The sequence below is a fragment of the Osmerus mordax genome, chromosome 11 (assembly GCF_038355195.1).
Source record: "Osmerus mordax isolate fOsmMor3 chromosome 11, fOsmMor3.pri, whole genome shotgun sequence".
Classification (NCBI taxonomy): Eukaryota; Metazoa; Chordata; class Actinopteri; order Osmeriformes; family Osmeridae; genus Osmerus; species Osmerus mordax.
Genome location: NC_090060.1, coordinates 8,746,544 through 8,762,728, shown reverse-complemented (window position 1 = coordinate 8,762,728; position 16,185 = coordinate 8,746,544). Strand labels below are relative to the sequence as shown.

The following is a 16,185-nucleotide window of genomic DNA, read 5'->3' as shown; positions in this document are numbered from 1 at the left end:
GATTTGTACATAACATTCAACCTAGTTCTCCATTGCCTCTCCATGAAGACAAACTCTATTAAGATAAACTCTCTAACTAAATGATTAAATAATATACAGTTTAACATTCAAACATTATAAATCCAAAAGGATGGCACCAACTCTGTCACAAAAATAATAATAGATCGTAACTCAGTATTATATAGTTATAAAAGTTAAAATCAATAGTAATAAAGTGATCTGTTCCACCACCAGCTTTAGCAAGGAGGAGAGTCATCTCTCTCTCCCTCCCTCTTTAGATATTTCTCTCACGTTCATTCTTTCTTTCTTTCTTTTTTCTTAATCTCCCTCCTTCTTTCATCATATTTCTTTTTCTTTCACTCTCAGTTGCACACACACACACGCACACACACACACACACACAAAGGTTAACACATTGGAATGCTAGAGCAAGATCTCTCAGGTGTGGGGGGTATGAGAGAAAAGTGTTCAGTGTTGAAGAGGGTATAGTTTATGTAGCTGTCCGCTGCTCTCTCGCTAGTTTATGCTGACGAGAGGAGCGGAGGACATTAATGTGCTCACAAGGCAGCGAGCTGCCAGCGCAGAGAGGGAGAGAGAGGGCGGAGGAGAGGAGGAGAGCGGAGAGTGTTTACAGTATGTTGTCTGTGTGTTAGTGTTAAGTTGCTGCTCAGCCAGGAGACCAGAGGTAAACACTGGTAGGCGTCTGGTTTTGGCTTCGTCTCCCATGGTGACAGGGAGGTGACACTTCTCAGACTCCTCCAGATTGCTGCTGGACAGGCCCGTTGTCTTGACTCTGCTCTCTTCCAGGGGAGATTTCTCCCTCCGTTTTAGTTTCCTTTCTTCCTCTTTCTCTCCCTCTGTCCCTTTTTTCTCTCTGCCTACTCCTCTATTCCTCCCCAGCACCAGGCCGCTCCTGTCAGCTGATCTCTCTGAGTTCATTATGTTGGTGACAGCTCTTCCTCTCCTCGGTTAACAACACTTGTCCCCTCTCTTCCATCTCTCCACTCCTCCAAACCTGGCTCTTCTCACCAGGGGGGACAAAGTTCAGAAGAAAAGCACCATGGGATACCCGCCCCCCCCCCCCCTTCCCACCCTGAACCAAAAACAACTTCCTTTTCCAACAAGAAACTTCCAGTCCCAGACTAAGAAACAGTTCTTCCTGTCCTCCAGTCCCAGACTAAGCCCTTTGGAAAAGTTTGAGTGTTAAAGCTCTTCCATGTCTATGACAACAAAAGGAGACATTTGCATGGTAAAAAATAAACTATTCAATCACAAATTCTGCGGGAGGTGTTTAACAACATCTCTCCTCTTCTTCCTCATGATCAAACATCCCTGAGTCATTAGACTGGTAGAATGTCCTCTCATGATGGTCCTCCCCTCATCCCCTCTCCTCCCACCCGAAATGTGCCCCTCCCACCTTTTCAAAAAAGACCCCGTCCATCAACTCAGACATAGGCTGATTCGCTGGACTGGGTTCGCCCCATATTGGGGGGCTGTGACAGGTGGGACATATCCTTCTTCCTAATCTCACAGATGGACTTCCTGCGAGCTTGCACACCACGCACAGCTGCCTTGATCTTCTTCCAGCCCAGGTGGTTGAGCTCAGCCAGGTTCAGCAGGACACAGATGCCACTGACCGCGAACATGAAGACCAGGAACACGGTCTTCTCCGTGGGCCGAGACACGTAGCACTCCACCTCCTTCAGGCAGGGGTAGCGGTCACACTCGAAGATCCCCGGAACGCTGAAGCCATACAGGAAGTACTGTCCGGCCAGGAAGCCAATCTCCAGAGCGTTCCGGAACACTACCTGGATGATGTAGAACCGGGAAATACCTTCCTGACGACGCACCTGGAAATGAGATAACGACCCCAGATGAAAGATTTGTATTTCACTATGAACTTGCATGGAATTGTGTCAGTAATGTATTCAGTTAGAATGAACGTGACGAGAGACGAGATACAAAATACAAGACGAGACGAAAGACAAGAGAAGGATGTCAACTGTTATGGAAAAATGTTCCACGGTCTTTCCAGCGGGAAAACACTCCCAGAACATTTTTTAGGTTCTTGGAAGAACCTTTTATTGGGAAATGGACCTCGCTAGCTAATTTATTTCTTTACCTGGAGCCAAAAGACGAGAACGAGAAAAGATTGTACTTTACTTTAGACTATTTTATTACGGTGTGAGAGCAGACTGCTGACAGTCTGCATTGTGTGTGGAGGGAGACGTCACAAAGCTCCGGAACAAAAAACAGACGAGACAGACGAAACAAAAAAAAAAAAACGATAAAAAAAAAAGAAAAAGTTTACAAAAGTAAACCTTGTTCTTGGCGTGCGTAAGCCCTCGCGGTGCGTTTGGTATCTCCTTCACCTCCAGACATTCTGGCTCCTCCTTCTCCCGCCCACTGTCTCCATGCTGGACCAGGATCCCGTTGATGTTCCGCAGCTTCCGGGCTCCGCCCTGCCCGCCGTAGTCCCTGTCCAGCAGCGGGTACAGGAAGGAGTAGCGGCGGTCGCGCTGCTTGGCAGACTGGTGCACGGAGTAGGTGATGAAGCAGAGGCTGGGCGTGCACACCAGGATGATCTGGAACACCCAGTAGCGGATGTGAGAGATGGGGAAGGCCTTGTCGTAGCAGGCCTGGTTGCAGCCGGGCTGCATGGTGTTGCAGATGAACATGGCCTGCTCGTCCTCATAAACGGTCTCACCGACGATGGCCACGATCAAGATACGGAATATCACCACCACGGTTAGCAAGATTCTGAGGACAGAGAGAGAGAGAGAGAGAGAGAGGGAAAGAGGCAGAGGAGGGAGAAGGTATGTGAGATACTTTAAACCACAGGTAGAGTGAAGAGAGGAAAGAAAGAAATAGACAATCAGCTGGTCAGCAGGAGAGAAGAGAAGAGAGGTGTGAGATGTCTAATAGAAAGTGAAGGTGAAGAGATTCCGGGGAGGAAGAGATCATTATTTTCTCATGCCTCTTCCAGTCATACTTCATATTTTGTGTTATGTAGAAAGAGAAAGTGAGTTTGGATATGTGTGTGTGTACTCATGCAAACCAGTGAGGTGACACATCCCTATGCTCAGGGTTTAATTTTAGCATCTTCAGTGCCATTAAGTTAATTTAACATGGTGACCTGCTTATCAGCCCTACTCAAGCTGCTCTAAACTCTAATGCAAATGAATACTGGAACACACATCTAATATGTCCTCCTCTCGCTACCTCTCGCTTTTTCTCTCTCTATTCCCCATATTTTCTCCATTCTACCCTTTCTCTTCTCCTTTCCCCTCCCCTAGCAACAGAGTAGACTGCTGTGCACCTTGTTTGCAGCTCCTGAGCTATTTCTGTGTGTGACATGGAGATGGGGGGGTTACTGTGCTGGTGAGATGAGGTAATTGTGTGAGTGTGGCTATTGAGCATTGACAAAAAACATTACAGTATTACATTTTCTCTGAAAGAGGTTGTAGGAATGCACCATATCTAGTACTGTGTCAATGTGTGTGAGCATCTGTCTGCAGTTTAAATTGTGTTGGGTGTTTTCAATTCAATTCTACTTCAGAATCGCCTGGTCTCCCAGTCCCCCCTCAAACCACACCACACGGCACAGTGTATGACTGCAGGCTGGCCACACATCACCATGACAACCCTTGCTCCAGGTCTACCTGCAAACCCAGATGTGAGCTGCTGCTAGCTGCTGCCTTTACTGGAGCTGCTCTCTGGGGAGGTCAGGTGGAACCATTTAATAAGTATTCTCGTTAGTACCACAGTAGGTGAGAGTTCTTGAAGGGTTCTTCAGTTATTTTTAAGTGGTTCTTCCACAGGAACAAATAATGAGTTCAAGGTGGCACTGGCGTCGGAATGACGTCACCATTTGAAACACAGGCAGCACCACCGACCAGCCTGTCAGGTCAGAGTGTGGTGACCTGATATTTCACCAAAATCATCATTCGATTTCATGTCATTTGGAGGTTGGTTTAGTGAGCGTGTGTGCCCGCCTGGTGGGCCACAGCTGGGGGGTTAAAGGTCACTGTTAATCAGCCTCAAAGTCCGCCGGCAGACATACACAGCCTGTAGCTCCCATCCTAGGAAAGAGGTCACACAACCTCACACATGGAACATCTACACAAATCTGCCCACCTGTAAGCTGTCTGACTGGAGGGATTGAGGGTGGGACAGAACGATAAGAGGGTAAAAATATAATAAAAAATAAAAAAGATTTTGCCCTTGTAGTGACTCCATTAAGGAGCTTATAGGCTGGAGAATTGGCTATACCAGAGAGAGTGAACTAAAGAGAGAGAAATTCTGAGGAAAAGGGAGAGAACAAAAGGGAGGACAGACCAAGAGAGAAAGAGAAAAAAATTAGAGACAGAAAGAGAGGGATAGAGACAAAGACATTCTGAAAAATGGAAAGAGTTCAAGACAAATAGAGACATAGAAAGAAAGAGAGACACAGAAAGAGAGACAGATAGAAAAAAGAGAGGGAAACATATAGAGTAGGATGCTGTGGGTCAGTTGTGTGTCAGGTTGCAGCAGTGATAATAACGAGGGTTGGAGGCAGATAGTCTGTAATTCGACGCTTTGGGAACACTTCCAGTGAGCACACTGCCATCGCCAGTGGATAAAGAGGAAGAATAAAAATAGATTTTTCTTAAATTAAAAGTAAAACCAGCCAGTGTTGGTGGTGTGTTTGTGGGGGAAGGGGTGGTGAAAAAAAGAAACATATATGAGAGAAGGGAGAAAATCTCATCAGGGAAAATGAATTATATAATGTCTTCCGCACGCTAACCGCAGTCCTAATCTGCCGGCCAGCCAGGAGAGGCTCCAGCATTACCAGTGTTTTTTGTTGAATAGCTTCAGATTATCTGGCCCACCTGTTCCATCTCCTCTCCTCCCTCCACCCTCGGCTTTGTCTCATCTTTCTTTCTGTTCCCTGGCCCTCATCCCTCCATCTCTCACTGCAGCCCCCCCTCACTATCCCTCTCCCGGTCTTCCTCTCTCCTTCTGTTTCTCTCTTCTCTCCCTCTCTCCCATGTTTTCCTATATTTCTGGTGGTATTAAGTGGAATATGCCTACTATGGATGCAAAACCATCTCTGTGAATTCAACCACAATATTTTATACAACAATGCCACATAATCCAGAATAACACACGAGTACGCGCGCGTACATACACACACACTGCATACCCCCAACAGATTTGTTTGTCTGTAGCTGAACCTCGTCTGTGTTGTCATACAAACGACAGTGATTATGTAAACATATCTTACCCTCAGAGACCCTCACGTCCCTTCCGTTCACACTCCCTCTCTCTTCCTCTAACTCATCCTATCTTTTTATCTCTCTCTCTCTTGCCCACTCTCATAGCCAGCCGCGTGATTCCAACTGTTCATTTGTTAGAAATGAGGGTGGGTGTTTTGTTTATTGTTTATTTAATGCTCCATTAGCATCTCCAGCAAATAAAAGTGAATAGCAATGTGAAATCAACAACCACCTCCACTTAGTCCTCGAATGTCTGTCATGTGTCATGTTGTTTTTTTCAAACATGGCTGTGCGTTGCATGATGGGAGATGTCGTTTATCGGGTAGAGTGGTGTATAATTGTAAAGGAGGAATCTGGATGTTTTTTATTAACTCCCTTATCTGACTGATAATGTAAGGAAGAAATGGGTTAGAGGCAAAGAAAAAACTGATTGAGAGGAGGAGGGGTTCTCTGTTCCTCTCCCCGGTTCCCCCCACCCCTCCTCCCTCCCTTATCCCTCTCTAGAACACCCAACTTCCCCTCCGCCAGTTACCACGGCAACAAGAGAGGGGCAGAAAAAGATGCAGGGGAGGAGGTGTACCAGAACGCTACAGACTGATGCTACAGCTGCCTCAGTCACAGCCACAACCTGCATGTGCTGCTGTGGTCTCCCAAACCACCAGGGCCCCACAGAGGTTGTTGTTTGCAGGGCCCATGGTGGGATTACGTCTCCAGCTGACCACAGTCCTGTATGGTCCTGTACTGACAGAGCCTGGGATCATTTGTGTTTTCTACCATCACACACACACCATAGTAGGAGAACGGCTTCACTCCACCTGACTCCGTCTGTATCTCATGCTTCATGTTGCTGCCTCTTGTTCGCAATCACACACACACACACACACACCATATTCTACACGCACCCTCTCTCTCCTTCTTTCTCTCCCGCTCTCTCTCTGTAGCACACACACACCCTTTCTCTCCCTCTTTCCCCCTCTCTCTATCTCTCTCTTTTTCTTTCTCTCTCTCTCCATCACACACACACACACACAGAGGGATGTTCCGGTCCTCAGGGCCTGGTCCTGGTCCAGGTCTGTTCCGGTCCAGCGACAGAAGGAGCAGAGGGGCCGCACTAGGTCTGCCAACACACACACACTCAAACACACACACACTCAGACAATATTAATACACTCATACACACACAGAGTGGGGAGGTCCAGTGACGGAGGCTTCTCTGCAAATCTGATGGTGGAATCTGTAGTCTAGGTGTGTGTGTGGAGGGGAATGTGTACCAGGTGTGTGTAAAAGGGTGATGGAGACAGGGTGTGTGTGGAGGGGTGTGGGTACCAGGTGTGTGTGGAGGGGTGTGGGTACCAGGTGTGTGTGGAGGGGTGTGGGTACCAGGTGTGTGTGGAGGGGTGTGGGTAGCAGGTGTGTGTGGAGGGGTGTGGGTACCAGGTGTGTGTGGAGGGGTGTGGGTACCAGGTGTGTGTGGAGGGGTGTGGGTACCAGGTGTGTGTGGAGGGGTGTGGGTACCAGGTGTGTGTGGAGGGGTGTGGGTAGCAGGTGTGTGAGGCTGACCTATGTTGCATTACATAGTTCAAGTCAAATGAAGGTTGTTCTCAACATTGTTTTATCTGTCCTTCCTGGTTTGACGCACATACACCCTGCTGAGATAAGCTGTGTTCCAAAGCACAACTATGGTTTTCAGTCTGTGTGTTGTTGAGAGAGAGAGATATACAGAGAAAGGGAGAGAGAGAAAGACAGAGAGACAGAGAGATGGTACAAGACAGATCCATATAAGCGTGGGTGGATGAAAGTGAATTTGCAGGAGATTTGATTCCATTGTCTGAGCATGTCTAAACCCCCCTGTCTGTGCGTCACTAAGTCATCCTGATCGCCATACAGTTGAGTGAGAGAGTGGTACCACGAACGAAGGATTCCACATCCTCATTATCACACTCCTACACACACACACACACACACAGTCTGGAGAGGCTGGTGACTGCTGAGTGTGGTTGACCCACATTAGGGTCATGCTAACAGAAAGCACACAGACTGAACCAGTCACACAGACTGAACCAGTCACATAGACTGATCCAGTCACACAGACTGAACCAGTCACACAGACTGAACCAGTCACACAGACTGATCCAGTCACACAGACTTAAACAGTAACAGAGATAAATGGTCACACACACACTCAGTCCTAATGATTTTATGACACCTGGCAGCTAGTCTACATTAAACGCTGTTTCACTCACGTGTAGCTCTCTCACACACACACACTCAGTCTTTCACCACACCACACACACACTCAGTCTTTCACCAAACCACATGCAGAGATGGTTCGCTCTGGATAAGAGTGTCTGCTAAATGACTAAATGTTCACCTCCAAGCATTAGTTGTGATAACCATGGCAACAGTCTCAGACAGCTGAAGGCTCAGTTCCATTGAGTGTCATCACAAGATGTTGATTAAATAAACAAGGATTGAGCTGATCAGATTGTAAATCAGTTGTAAATATAAAAAATCTATTTAATTGTTTTTGAATTGGAAAGTTCAATTGACTTCCTTTTTCGTCAGAGCTCGATAGGGATTGGCTCCGGTGTTCTCTCGCCTCTCATCATGGCAACAGAGCTATAGGGAGCAGACACCCCTGGTAACGATGGTGATGATGATGATGATGATAAAAACAATAGTGATTATGAGAGTAATGGTGACCATGATGAGGACGATAGTGATGATGAGGAGTGAGCTAGCGAGGAAGAGAACAGCAGAGTGGAAACTGGACGGTTGTGATCTCTAATCCAGATTAAATCTGATGTTTGGACTGTCCTGCCCACGGAGAGATGCCTGACCAGACCAGCGCACACTCTCACACACACAGACACACAAATACACATGTACACACACGTACAGATGCACACACGTACACACAAAAAGATGCACACAAGGGCACCCAATCACAATCAGAAGTTTAAAGAATATTTAAAAATTCAGAATTTGGTCTATAATGCACGTAAATCTTTGAGATTCATTTTTGCTGTGGTTCCTGTTTGTATTTGGCATTCAGTGCATCTGTGTAATCTCTCCTCTGGTTAATGTCGAGGACCATCCATATACTATAAGAACAGAATTACAGTTAAATAGTGCACTCAGAAACCTGGCAACCCCCCCCCCCACATACACACACACACAGTCATACCCCCCTGCCCACATACACACACACACAGTCATACAACCCCCCACACCCCCCCCCCCACACACACACACAAACACACACACATAGTCATACCCCCACACACACCAATTCCTAATTCCTACCCTGGCATCACAGGGTAGTGTGAGAGTGTGAGAATGTACCATATTCACTCAGTGAAACTGGCAGCATCTCGTAGAGATGATTAGTTAATGGGAGTGAGATGGTGTTGGGGGGGTGGGGGGGGGGGGTTGGGGAGGGAGTGCTAGAGGGGTGCTGGTGGGGTGGGAAGGTGTCATATTCATTCACTGCTTGGATCCTGGCAGGTGATTGACTGCTGGGACACCCAATTAGATTTGTTGTGATGCAAAACACTCATACACACTCATACACACACATACACACACGCTTTGTGGAGCCCAGGATTGGGTGGGTACATAGAGGAAACCCTACTGCAGTTTGCTTTTGCCCATGTTTGTGTTTGACTGTGTTATTCTGTGTGTGTGTGTCTGTGTGTGTATGCGTGCATCTACGTGTGTGTGATAAGGAGGGAGTGAGTCAGAGTTTTAGTCTAATGCTTCTTCATACTTATCAGCGTCTATAATGGGCAAGTGACCCGTGTGCACCTTGTCAATGAGGTGTTTAGCTGGTGTGTGGGTGTGTTTCTGTCTTGTCTGGCTAACTCCTATCCCCCTAACTCAGCTCCACACTGAGCAGCTGCTCCTGCTCCTCCAGGGGGCATCAGGAGACACACACACACAACACTTTGCACGCACCCACGCACATACACAAACACACAAACACATGGTTCAGCACGGGCCGAGTGACGGGATCTGACTAGAGATCTGTCAGTGTAAACACCAGCAGAATACAGTCCAGGTCTAACACACAGTAACGTCTTAGTCTGTCTAACACACAGTAAAGGTTTAGTCTGTCTAACTGGAGGAATCAATATCAGAGTCGCTGCTGAGTCACATCAAAAACTGAGTCAATTTCTGACCCTGGGATGACTCTGTCTTCGTCATGGTGTCACATGTAGGCCCACATTGTTGGAGAGAAAGTGTGACCAGCCCGAGAGGAGAGGAGGCTGGGAGGAGAGGAGGCTGGGAGGAGAGGAGGCTGAGAGGAGAGGAGGCTGGGAGGAGAGGAGGCTGAGAGGAGGCTGGGAGGAGAAGAGGCTGGGAGGAGAGGAGGCTGAGAGGAGAGGAGGCTGGGAGGAGAGGAGGCTGAGAGGAGGCTGGGAGGAGAAGAGGCTGGGAGGAGAGGAGGCTGAGAGGAGAGGAGGCTGAGAGGAGAGGAGGCTGGGAGGAGAGGAGGCTGAGAGGAGGCTGGGAGGAGAAGAAGCTGGGAGGAGAGGAGGCTGAGAGGAGAGGAGGCTGGGAGGAGAAGAGGCTGAGAGGAGAGGAGGCTGGGAGGAGAAGAGGCTAAGAGGAGAAGAGGCTGAGAGGAGAGGAGGCTGGGAGGAGAAGAGGCTAGGAGGAGAAGAGGCTGAGAGGAGAGGAGGCTGAGAGGAGAGGAGGCTGGGAGGAGAAGAGGCTGAGAGGAGAAGAGGCTGAGAGGAGAGGAGGCTGGGAGGAGAAGAGGTTAAGAGGAGAGGAGGCTGGGCTGAGAGGAGGCTGGGCTGAGAGGAGGCTGGGATGAGAGGAGGCTGGGATGAGAGGAGGCTGGGATGAGAGGAGGCTGAGAGGAGAGGAGGCTGGGAGGAGAGGAGGCTGAGAGCAGAGGAGGCTGGGAGGAGAGGAGGCTGGGAGGAGCGCTGGGAGGAGCTGCGGATGAAGAGAGCAGCTCTGCTCTACAGAAGCTGGTGTAGGTGTCGTCGTCAGGTACGGACTAGGTAACACTGAGCTCTACTGGAGCCGCTAGCAATGTGTTTGTTTGTGTGTGTGTGTGTGTGTGTGTCTGCCTCCAAAGCAGGGTAAAGTGTGTGTCTATCTAGTCCAACACACGTCATGAGGTCATTTATAAACTGTCCCTGTAAGCCTCTCCCCCTCTCCATCCCTCAACCCCTCCTGACAGACTCACTTCCCACCTGTGACTTTTCACCCTCTAATCTCATTCATCTCTTTCCTTCCCTCCCCCCTCTCTTTTCTCTCTCTCTCTCTCTCTCTCTCTCTTTCTCTTTCTCTCTCTCTCTCTCTCTCTCTCTCTCTCTCTCTCTCTCACCCTGTCTCTACTGTTGGGTTTTGTTGTTTCTATACTGTTTCACTTTCTTCAAGTGTCTTTTCGTGATTCCCTCCCTAGATCTCTCATTCTTTTTTCCATTCCCTCCTTGTATAGTAGTTTACCATTTTGAGTCATGGCGTCTGATTGGTGACCGAGGGGAAAGATCTCATTGGTCTGTGACCCCACAGAGAGCATCATTCAGAAGCCTGAGCCGGGATGTCACAGCTGTTAGACATCTTACACTTCTCCAACAGGATGTCGGGATTTCCAGAAATGCTGTTAGATGGATACATACACACACAAGCTGCAAAATGAATTACGAGGGGTTTTAACTATAAGACATAAAAATACACACAAGCAGTAGTATCATGACCATATAAGGAGTCGGAGATTTCGAAGATTGAAATGAGCAGAGAAATGGAAGAAGGAGGAGATGGATGGATGGAGATGGAGATCTTGATTGTGAAAACATGGACAGAGAGGGGACAGACACAGAGGCTGAGGATGGAAGTGAAGGCGCCAGGGCACAGCTAAAACATCTCGAACGCACAGAAATAGGAAGTGTGTTTGTTTGTGTGTGTGTGCTTTCACACACATATACAAAGAATGCTCCTGCACATACCATCACATGCCCACACACGTACATGCACACTCCTACACAGTAGCACACACAAACAGATACCCCCAAACCTTCGCTTGCACATATGTCACACTTCCCAGCCCAGAGCCAGAGCTCTAAACCAAACAGCCACATTGGTCCTGTGGTCCAACACACCAAGCCCCTAATACAGCAGGACAGGCCCTGCAGCCAGAGGAGACCAGGGGGGTGGAGAGAAGAGAGGGGATGGAGAGAAGAGTGGAGGATAGAGAGGAGAGGGGATGGAGAGAAGAGCGGAGGATAGAGAGGAGAGGGGATGGAGAGAAGAGTGGAGGATAGAGAGGAGAGGGGATGGAGAGAAGAGTGGAGGATAGAGAGAAGAGAGGGGATGGAGAGAAGAGTGGAGGATAGAGAGGAGAGGGGATGGAGAGAAGAGTGGATGGAGAGAGGATAGGGGATAAAGCGAGGAGAGGGGATGGAGAGAGGAGTGGAGGATAGAGAGAAGAGGAGGGGAGGATAGAGAGAAGAAAGCAGGGGGTAGACAGAGGAGAGGGGATAGGGAGAGGAGGACAGAAAGGAGAGGAGGGAGAGGAAAGGAAGATAGACAGGAGAAGAATGGATTCGAATAGGGTAAGAGAAAGAGAGGAGATTAGGGTAGAATGACGAGGAGTGGAGGATGGAAAGAGGAGAGAAGGCAGGATGGAAGGGAAGATAAGGATAAGACGGAGAGAGCAGGGGAGGGGAGAGAGGACAGGGAGATAGAGAGGAGAGGAGGTGAGCTGCTGGCAGGGAGGTGTCGAGTGTTATATCGGTCTTCGGAGCCCCTGCATATCAATGAGGGAACCCCTCTATCTGATCTCACATGGGAATCCTATCCACATCTAAATGGACAAGTGGTAATAGCCCAAATCAATCACTCTCACGCAAAAACAGTCACATGCAAACACACTCACACACGGTCCATGAGATGGTGTTTGGTGCCCGATAGCAGCAGTAGCCACTTCTTCCTCAGTCCGGGTGTGTGTGGAGGGTTATGCTAATGTGTGTTGTGAAGCTGTGAAGCCTGCAGGGTTGTTGTCATGTAGTGTTTATGGAATACACACTGAAATGGCCTGAGGGAGAGGTGAGGGGGACTACACACAACACCTAGCCAAGATAGGAAGTCCCATGGCAGAGGGTCTGCTACTCACACCACAGTTGTATGGGATCGTAACCATAGAAACAGTTGAAGGTTTTGTGCTTGATTCCTCAGACTCCTACAGCCTATAATAGTCCTGGTCAGGTCGAGACCTTTCACACCATCTCGTTGTCAGAGTGATCTTACACTGGCACTTCAAGAACCCCTGTAGACCACACACAGTCACATCTCTGTCCGTGTGTCAGAAACCTCTCTCTCTCTCTCTGTCCATATCTTTCAGTCCTTGAGTATCTGCTGCACTCACACTTATTTGTACATTGCTTTGAATAAAAGCATCTGCTAAATGAATAAATGGGAATGTCTCTCTTGTTCACTTTGAGAGAAGAGTGACACTCACACAACACATACACCTTCTTAGCAAGCCCAACAAACATACATCTTTGACAGAAACCTATTATGGCTTGCTGGGTAATTACAAGAATTCAAAGTGCATAAATGAGTAGAACATGGTACATCACATTGCTGCTGTAGAGGTGTGTGTGTGTGGGGGGGTCAGTACTGCTGTAGAGGTGTGTGTGTGTGTGTGGGGGGGGGGGGTCAGTACTGCTGTAGAGGTGTGTGTGTGTGGGGGGGTCAGTACTGCTGTAGAGGTGTGTGTGTGTGTGTGGGGGGGGGGTGCGTCAATACTGCTGTAGAGGTGTGTGTGTGTGTGTAGATGTGTAGAGTTGTACTGCCCTTCTGCTCTAACATGTAATGAGAACAGAACCTACCCTGCAGGACTCACTAATGACTCCCTGGAGAGGAGAGGAGAAAAGACAAGAGGAGAGGAGAGGAAAGGAGAGGAGAGGAAAGGAAAGGGGGAGAAAGGGGAGGAGGAAAAAGTAGAGAAAAGGAGGGAAGGAAGGGGAAAAGAGGAAAGGGCTGGTTTGCTCATGCCTACATCCAGAAAGCTTAACATGGTATGTCCATGTGAGGGTGAGCATTTATGAAAGAGCGTGAGAACGAAAAGGAGAGGAGAGGAACAGAGTTAAGAGGGATTGCCAGAGTGTGAATTTGTATTTGTGAGAGACAGAGAACGAGAGAGGGGCAGAGAGAGAGTGAGAGTGAGAGAGAGAGTGAGAGAGAGAGTGAGAGAGAGTGAGAGAGAGAGAATGAGAGAAAACGAGAGAGTGGAGAGAGAAAATCCAGAGAAGACAAAATAGAGAGGAGGAGCATGGTTTGGGCAAGAGAAGTCAGTGATGTACTGCTTCTAACTCACTGACAGATGAAGCTACACATGGACCTATGGCTCTGCTCCAGGCTCCCTTTTAACCCCTCCACACACACACAAACACACACTATCAGCCAATCATTGTGTGGGAGGGATTAAACCTCAAGCCCCTCAACTTCAGATCAGACACTTTGGTTACTGACACAATCAGATCTTCCTGATACACACACACACACACACACACTGCAGTAGTTAGAGATACTGAACCTCACCCCCCACCACCCCTACCTCAGCGGGGTGATGTTAGATCATTTTTACCAGAATTCATTTTGTCATTGAAACAGTTTTGTTTTCCCAGCACATTGTCCACCCATCCGTTCCTCTATCCCTCTATCACTGTAGCCCTCCATCCCTTTGGCTCTTACCTTCCTATCATGGTAGAGTGCTGCTGAACAGCAGCCTCTAGGAGGCGCTCCAGAATGGTCCACTCTCCCATGGCTGGACCTCGCCGGCATCCACCAAACACAGGAAATCAGGGCGGACCACTTCCTATCCTCAGCCTCTCGCCACCCAATGCTGGTCCGCCAGAGAAGAAGTGAGGAGTCCGAGGCAGGAAGAGAGAGATGCTGTGTCCAGGTCTGGGGGGTGAGAGGGGCGCAGGGGAGGATTTCCCTGTGGGCAAATCAATGGGTACCCATGGCAGCTCTCCCTGACTCCTAACTCTGACCTTAACTCTGACTCGACCTGAGGTAAATGGACAGACGTTTGTCTTTGCACTCACGTATGATTTTCTTGAGGTTCTCTCTCGTATTCTCGTCCTCTCCTCTTCCTTCACTAGAGCTCTTGCCCTGTCAGCGACGCCCCAAAAGCTGCCTCTCTCTCAAACACACACACCTGCTCCTTCTGTCTCGAAGCACACACACATTTTAACCCCTTCACACACTCTCATATCTGTTCTAAGCATGTAGACGGCAGACAGTGTGCCTGGCTGGAGAGTTCCTGTACCGCACAGTCTGTCTCTGCAAACACACTGACACAGAACCGGGATCCATCACACCCTGTCTGACACACACACACCCACACACCTACACGCTGTGTTGAGCCCCGGCTGTGCTATGCTCAGCTCCTGTCCTCTCGATGTCAGACTGAACAGGAACAGAGTTTGCTCTCTCTCTCCACACCTCCATCACCTTCCCTACTCTCCCCTTTCTTTCTCTCTCTCCTCCGTCCACGCTCGTCCCTTTCCACTTCTGCCCTTGTCTTCCGGGTCCCACCACTTCCCCACGGTGTCTTGTGTTCTCCTTCCTGCGCTCCCTCTCCCTCTCCGTCTCTCTCCCTCGTTCGTCACGTTCACACTGGCAGTGCCGGAGTGTGGCTTCCTTCCTCTCCAGCTCTTGCTCGCTCTGTTCTCCTCTCTCACTCTCTCTTCTCTGCTGGTACACGTGAGGAAGTCTTTCTCTCCTCCCTCTCTCCTGGCGTGGTAGGTAGCTCTCTGCTCTCTATCGTTCGTCCTCCCTCGGCTCCTCTGCCTTCATCTTGTTTTCCTTTTCGCTTTGACTTCACCCTCTCCGTCTGCACCTTCCACCTGCCCGTCTCTCTCTCTCTCTGTCTCTCTCTTTCCCTCCCTCTCTCTGCCTGCAGGCAGCCAGCTCGTGCGTGTGTCCAGAGGATTAGAGAGAGAAATCATCGCGCCACTCCTCCCCCTCCTCCAACGCTCTGTTTATCCCCCCTCCTCCCCCCCCCCCCCTCCCATGTCCTCTCTCCCTCGTTTCTCACCGTTCCACTCCAAACACCACACAGCCACCACAAAAAGCATTCCCCCAGTTATCCTCTCTCCTCGTCCATCCATCCTTTCTACCATTGTGCCTTCCAACTGTTATACCACTCTTTCTATCTCTCTTCCTCCCCCTCTTCTCTGTTGCTCAGGGCTGTCACAGTCTAGTTGTTGGTGTTGTTGGTCCTGGACTGCGTCTGGAATCTGGACATAGAACACAGCACCCTGGTCTCTTTGTGTGTGTCTGCATTAGCTGTGTGTGTGTGTGTGTGTGTGTGTGTGTGTGTGCATGTGTGGTTTGGTGCTGCACATTGATGACCAGTCAAGCACGAGACTGAGCATATGCTAAAAATGCAGGTGAAAAATTGGAAGGAAGAAAACACACACTGAGAGACGTGCTCACACTTAGATGACTTATTGCTCAGTTCAATCAAGCAATCGCTCTCTCAATCTCTCCCTCTTTCACCACTTCACCTGTTTAATCTCTCACTCACTGATTAACTTATGTTCCCAATTAACTCATGTTCCTAAGAACAAGAGGGATAATGTAGAGGTTAGGGCTGATAGTCCTTGCCCCCCCCCCATATCTTCCTAAATGTGTGTGTGGGTAACAAGCATGTAGAGAGCAGCAGAACCAGTGGGTGATCCATGTGGGGCAGGCATCTCTGTAGGTAAAAGATTACATTTGCGTCCTGATTAAGAGATAAGCAGCTTTGGTCACTCCAGAACCCCACAAGACCTGGGTGGGGGTGAGGGGGTCAAGCCCTGGGGAGGATAGCAGGAAAACAGGAGGGAATAGTAGAGGTAGACAGCATAGAAAAGACACAGGAGAGGGACTGGGGAAAAGATTACAGGGGAGGGGG

General features: G+C 49.0%; 1 protein-coding gene across 1 annotated transcript; it reads right to left on the bottom strand.

The window, feature by feature from the left end:
- Positions 1 to 1,445: 1,445 nt before the first annotated feature.
- On the bottom strand, positions 1,446 to 14,044 carry LOC136952096 (gap junction delta-2 protein). Its single transcript, XM_067246777.1, has 3 exons — positions 13,974 to 14,044; positions 2,322 to 2,760; positions 1,446 to 1,850 (listed from the first exon to the last, which is right to left on the bottom strand). The coding sequence occupies exons 1-3, from the start codon at positions 14,042 to 14,044 to the stop codon at positions 1,446 to 1,448; spliced, it is 915 nt and encodes a 304-aa protein (XP_067102878.1).
- Between the last annotated feature and the right edge of the window lie 2,141 nt (positions 14,045 to 16,185).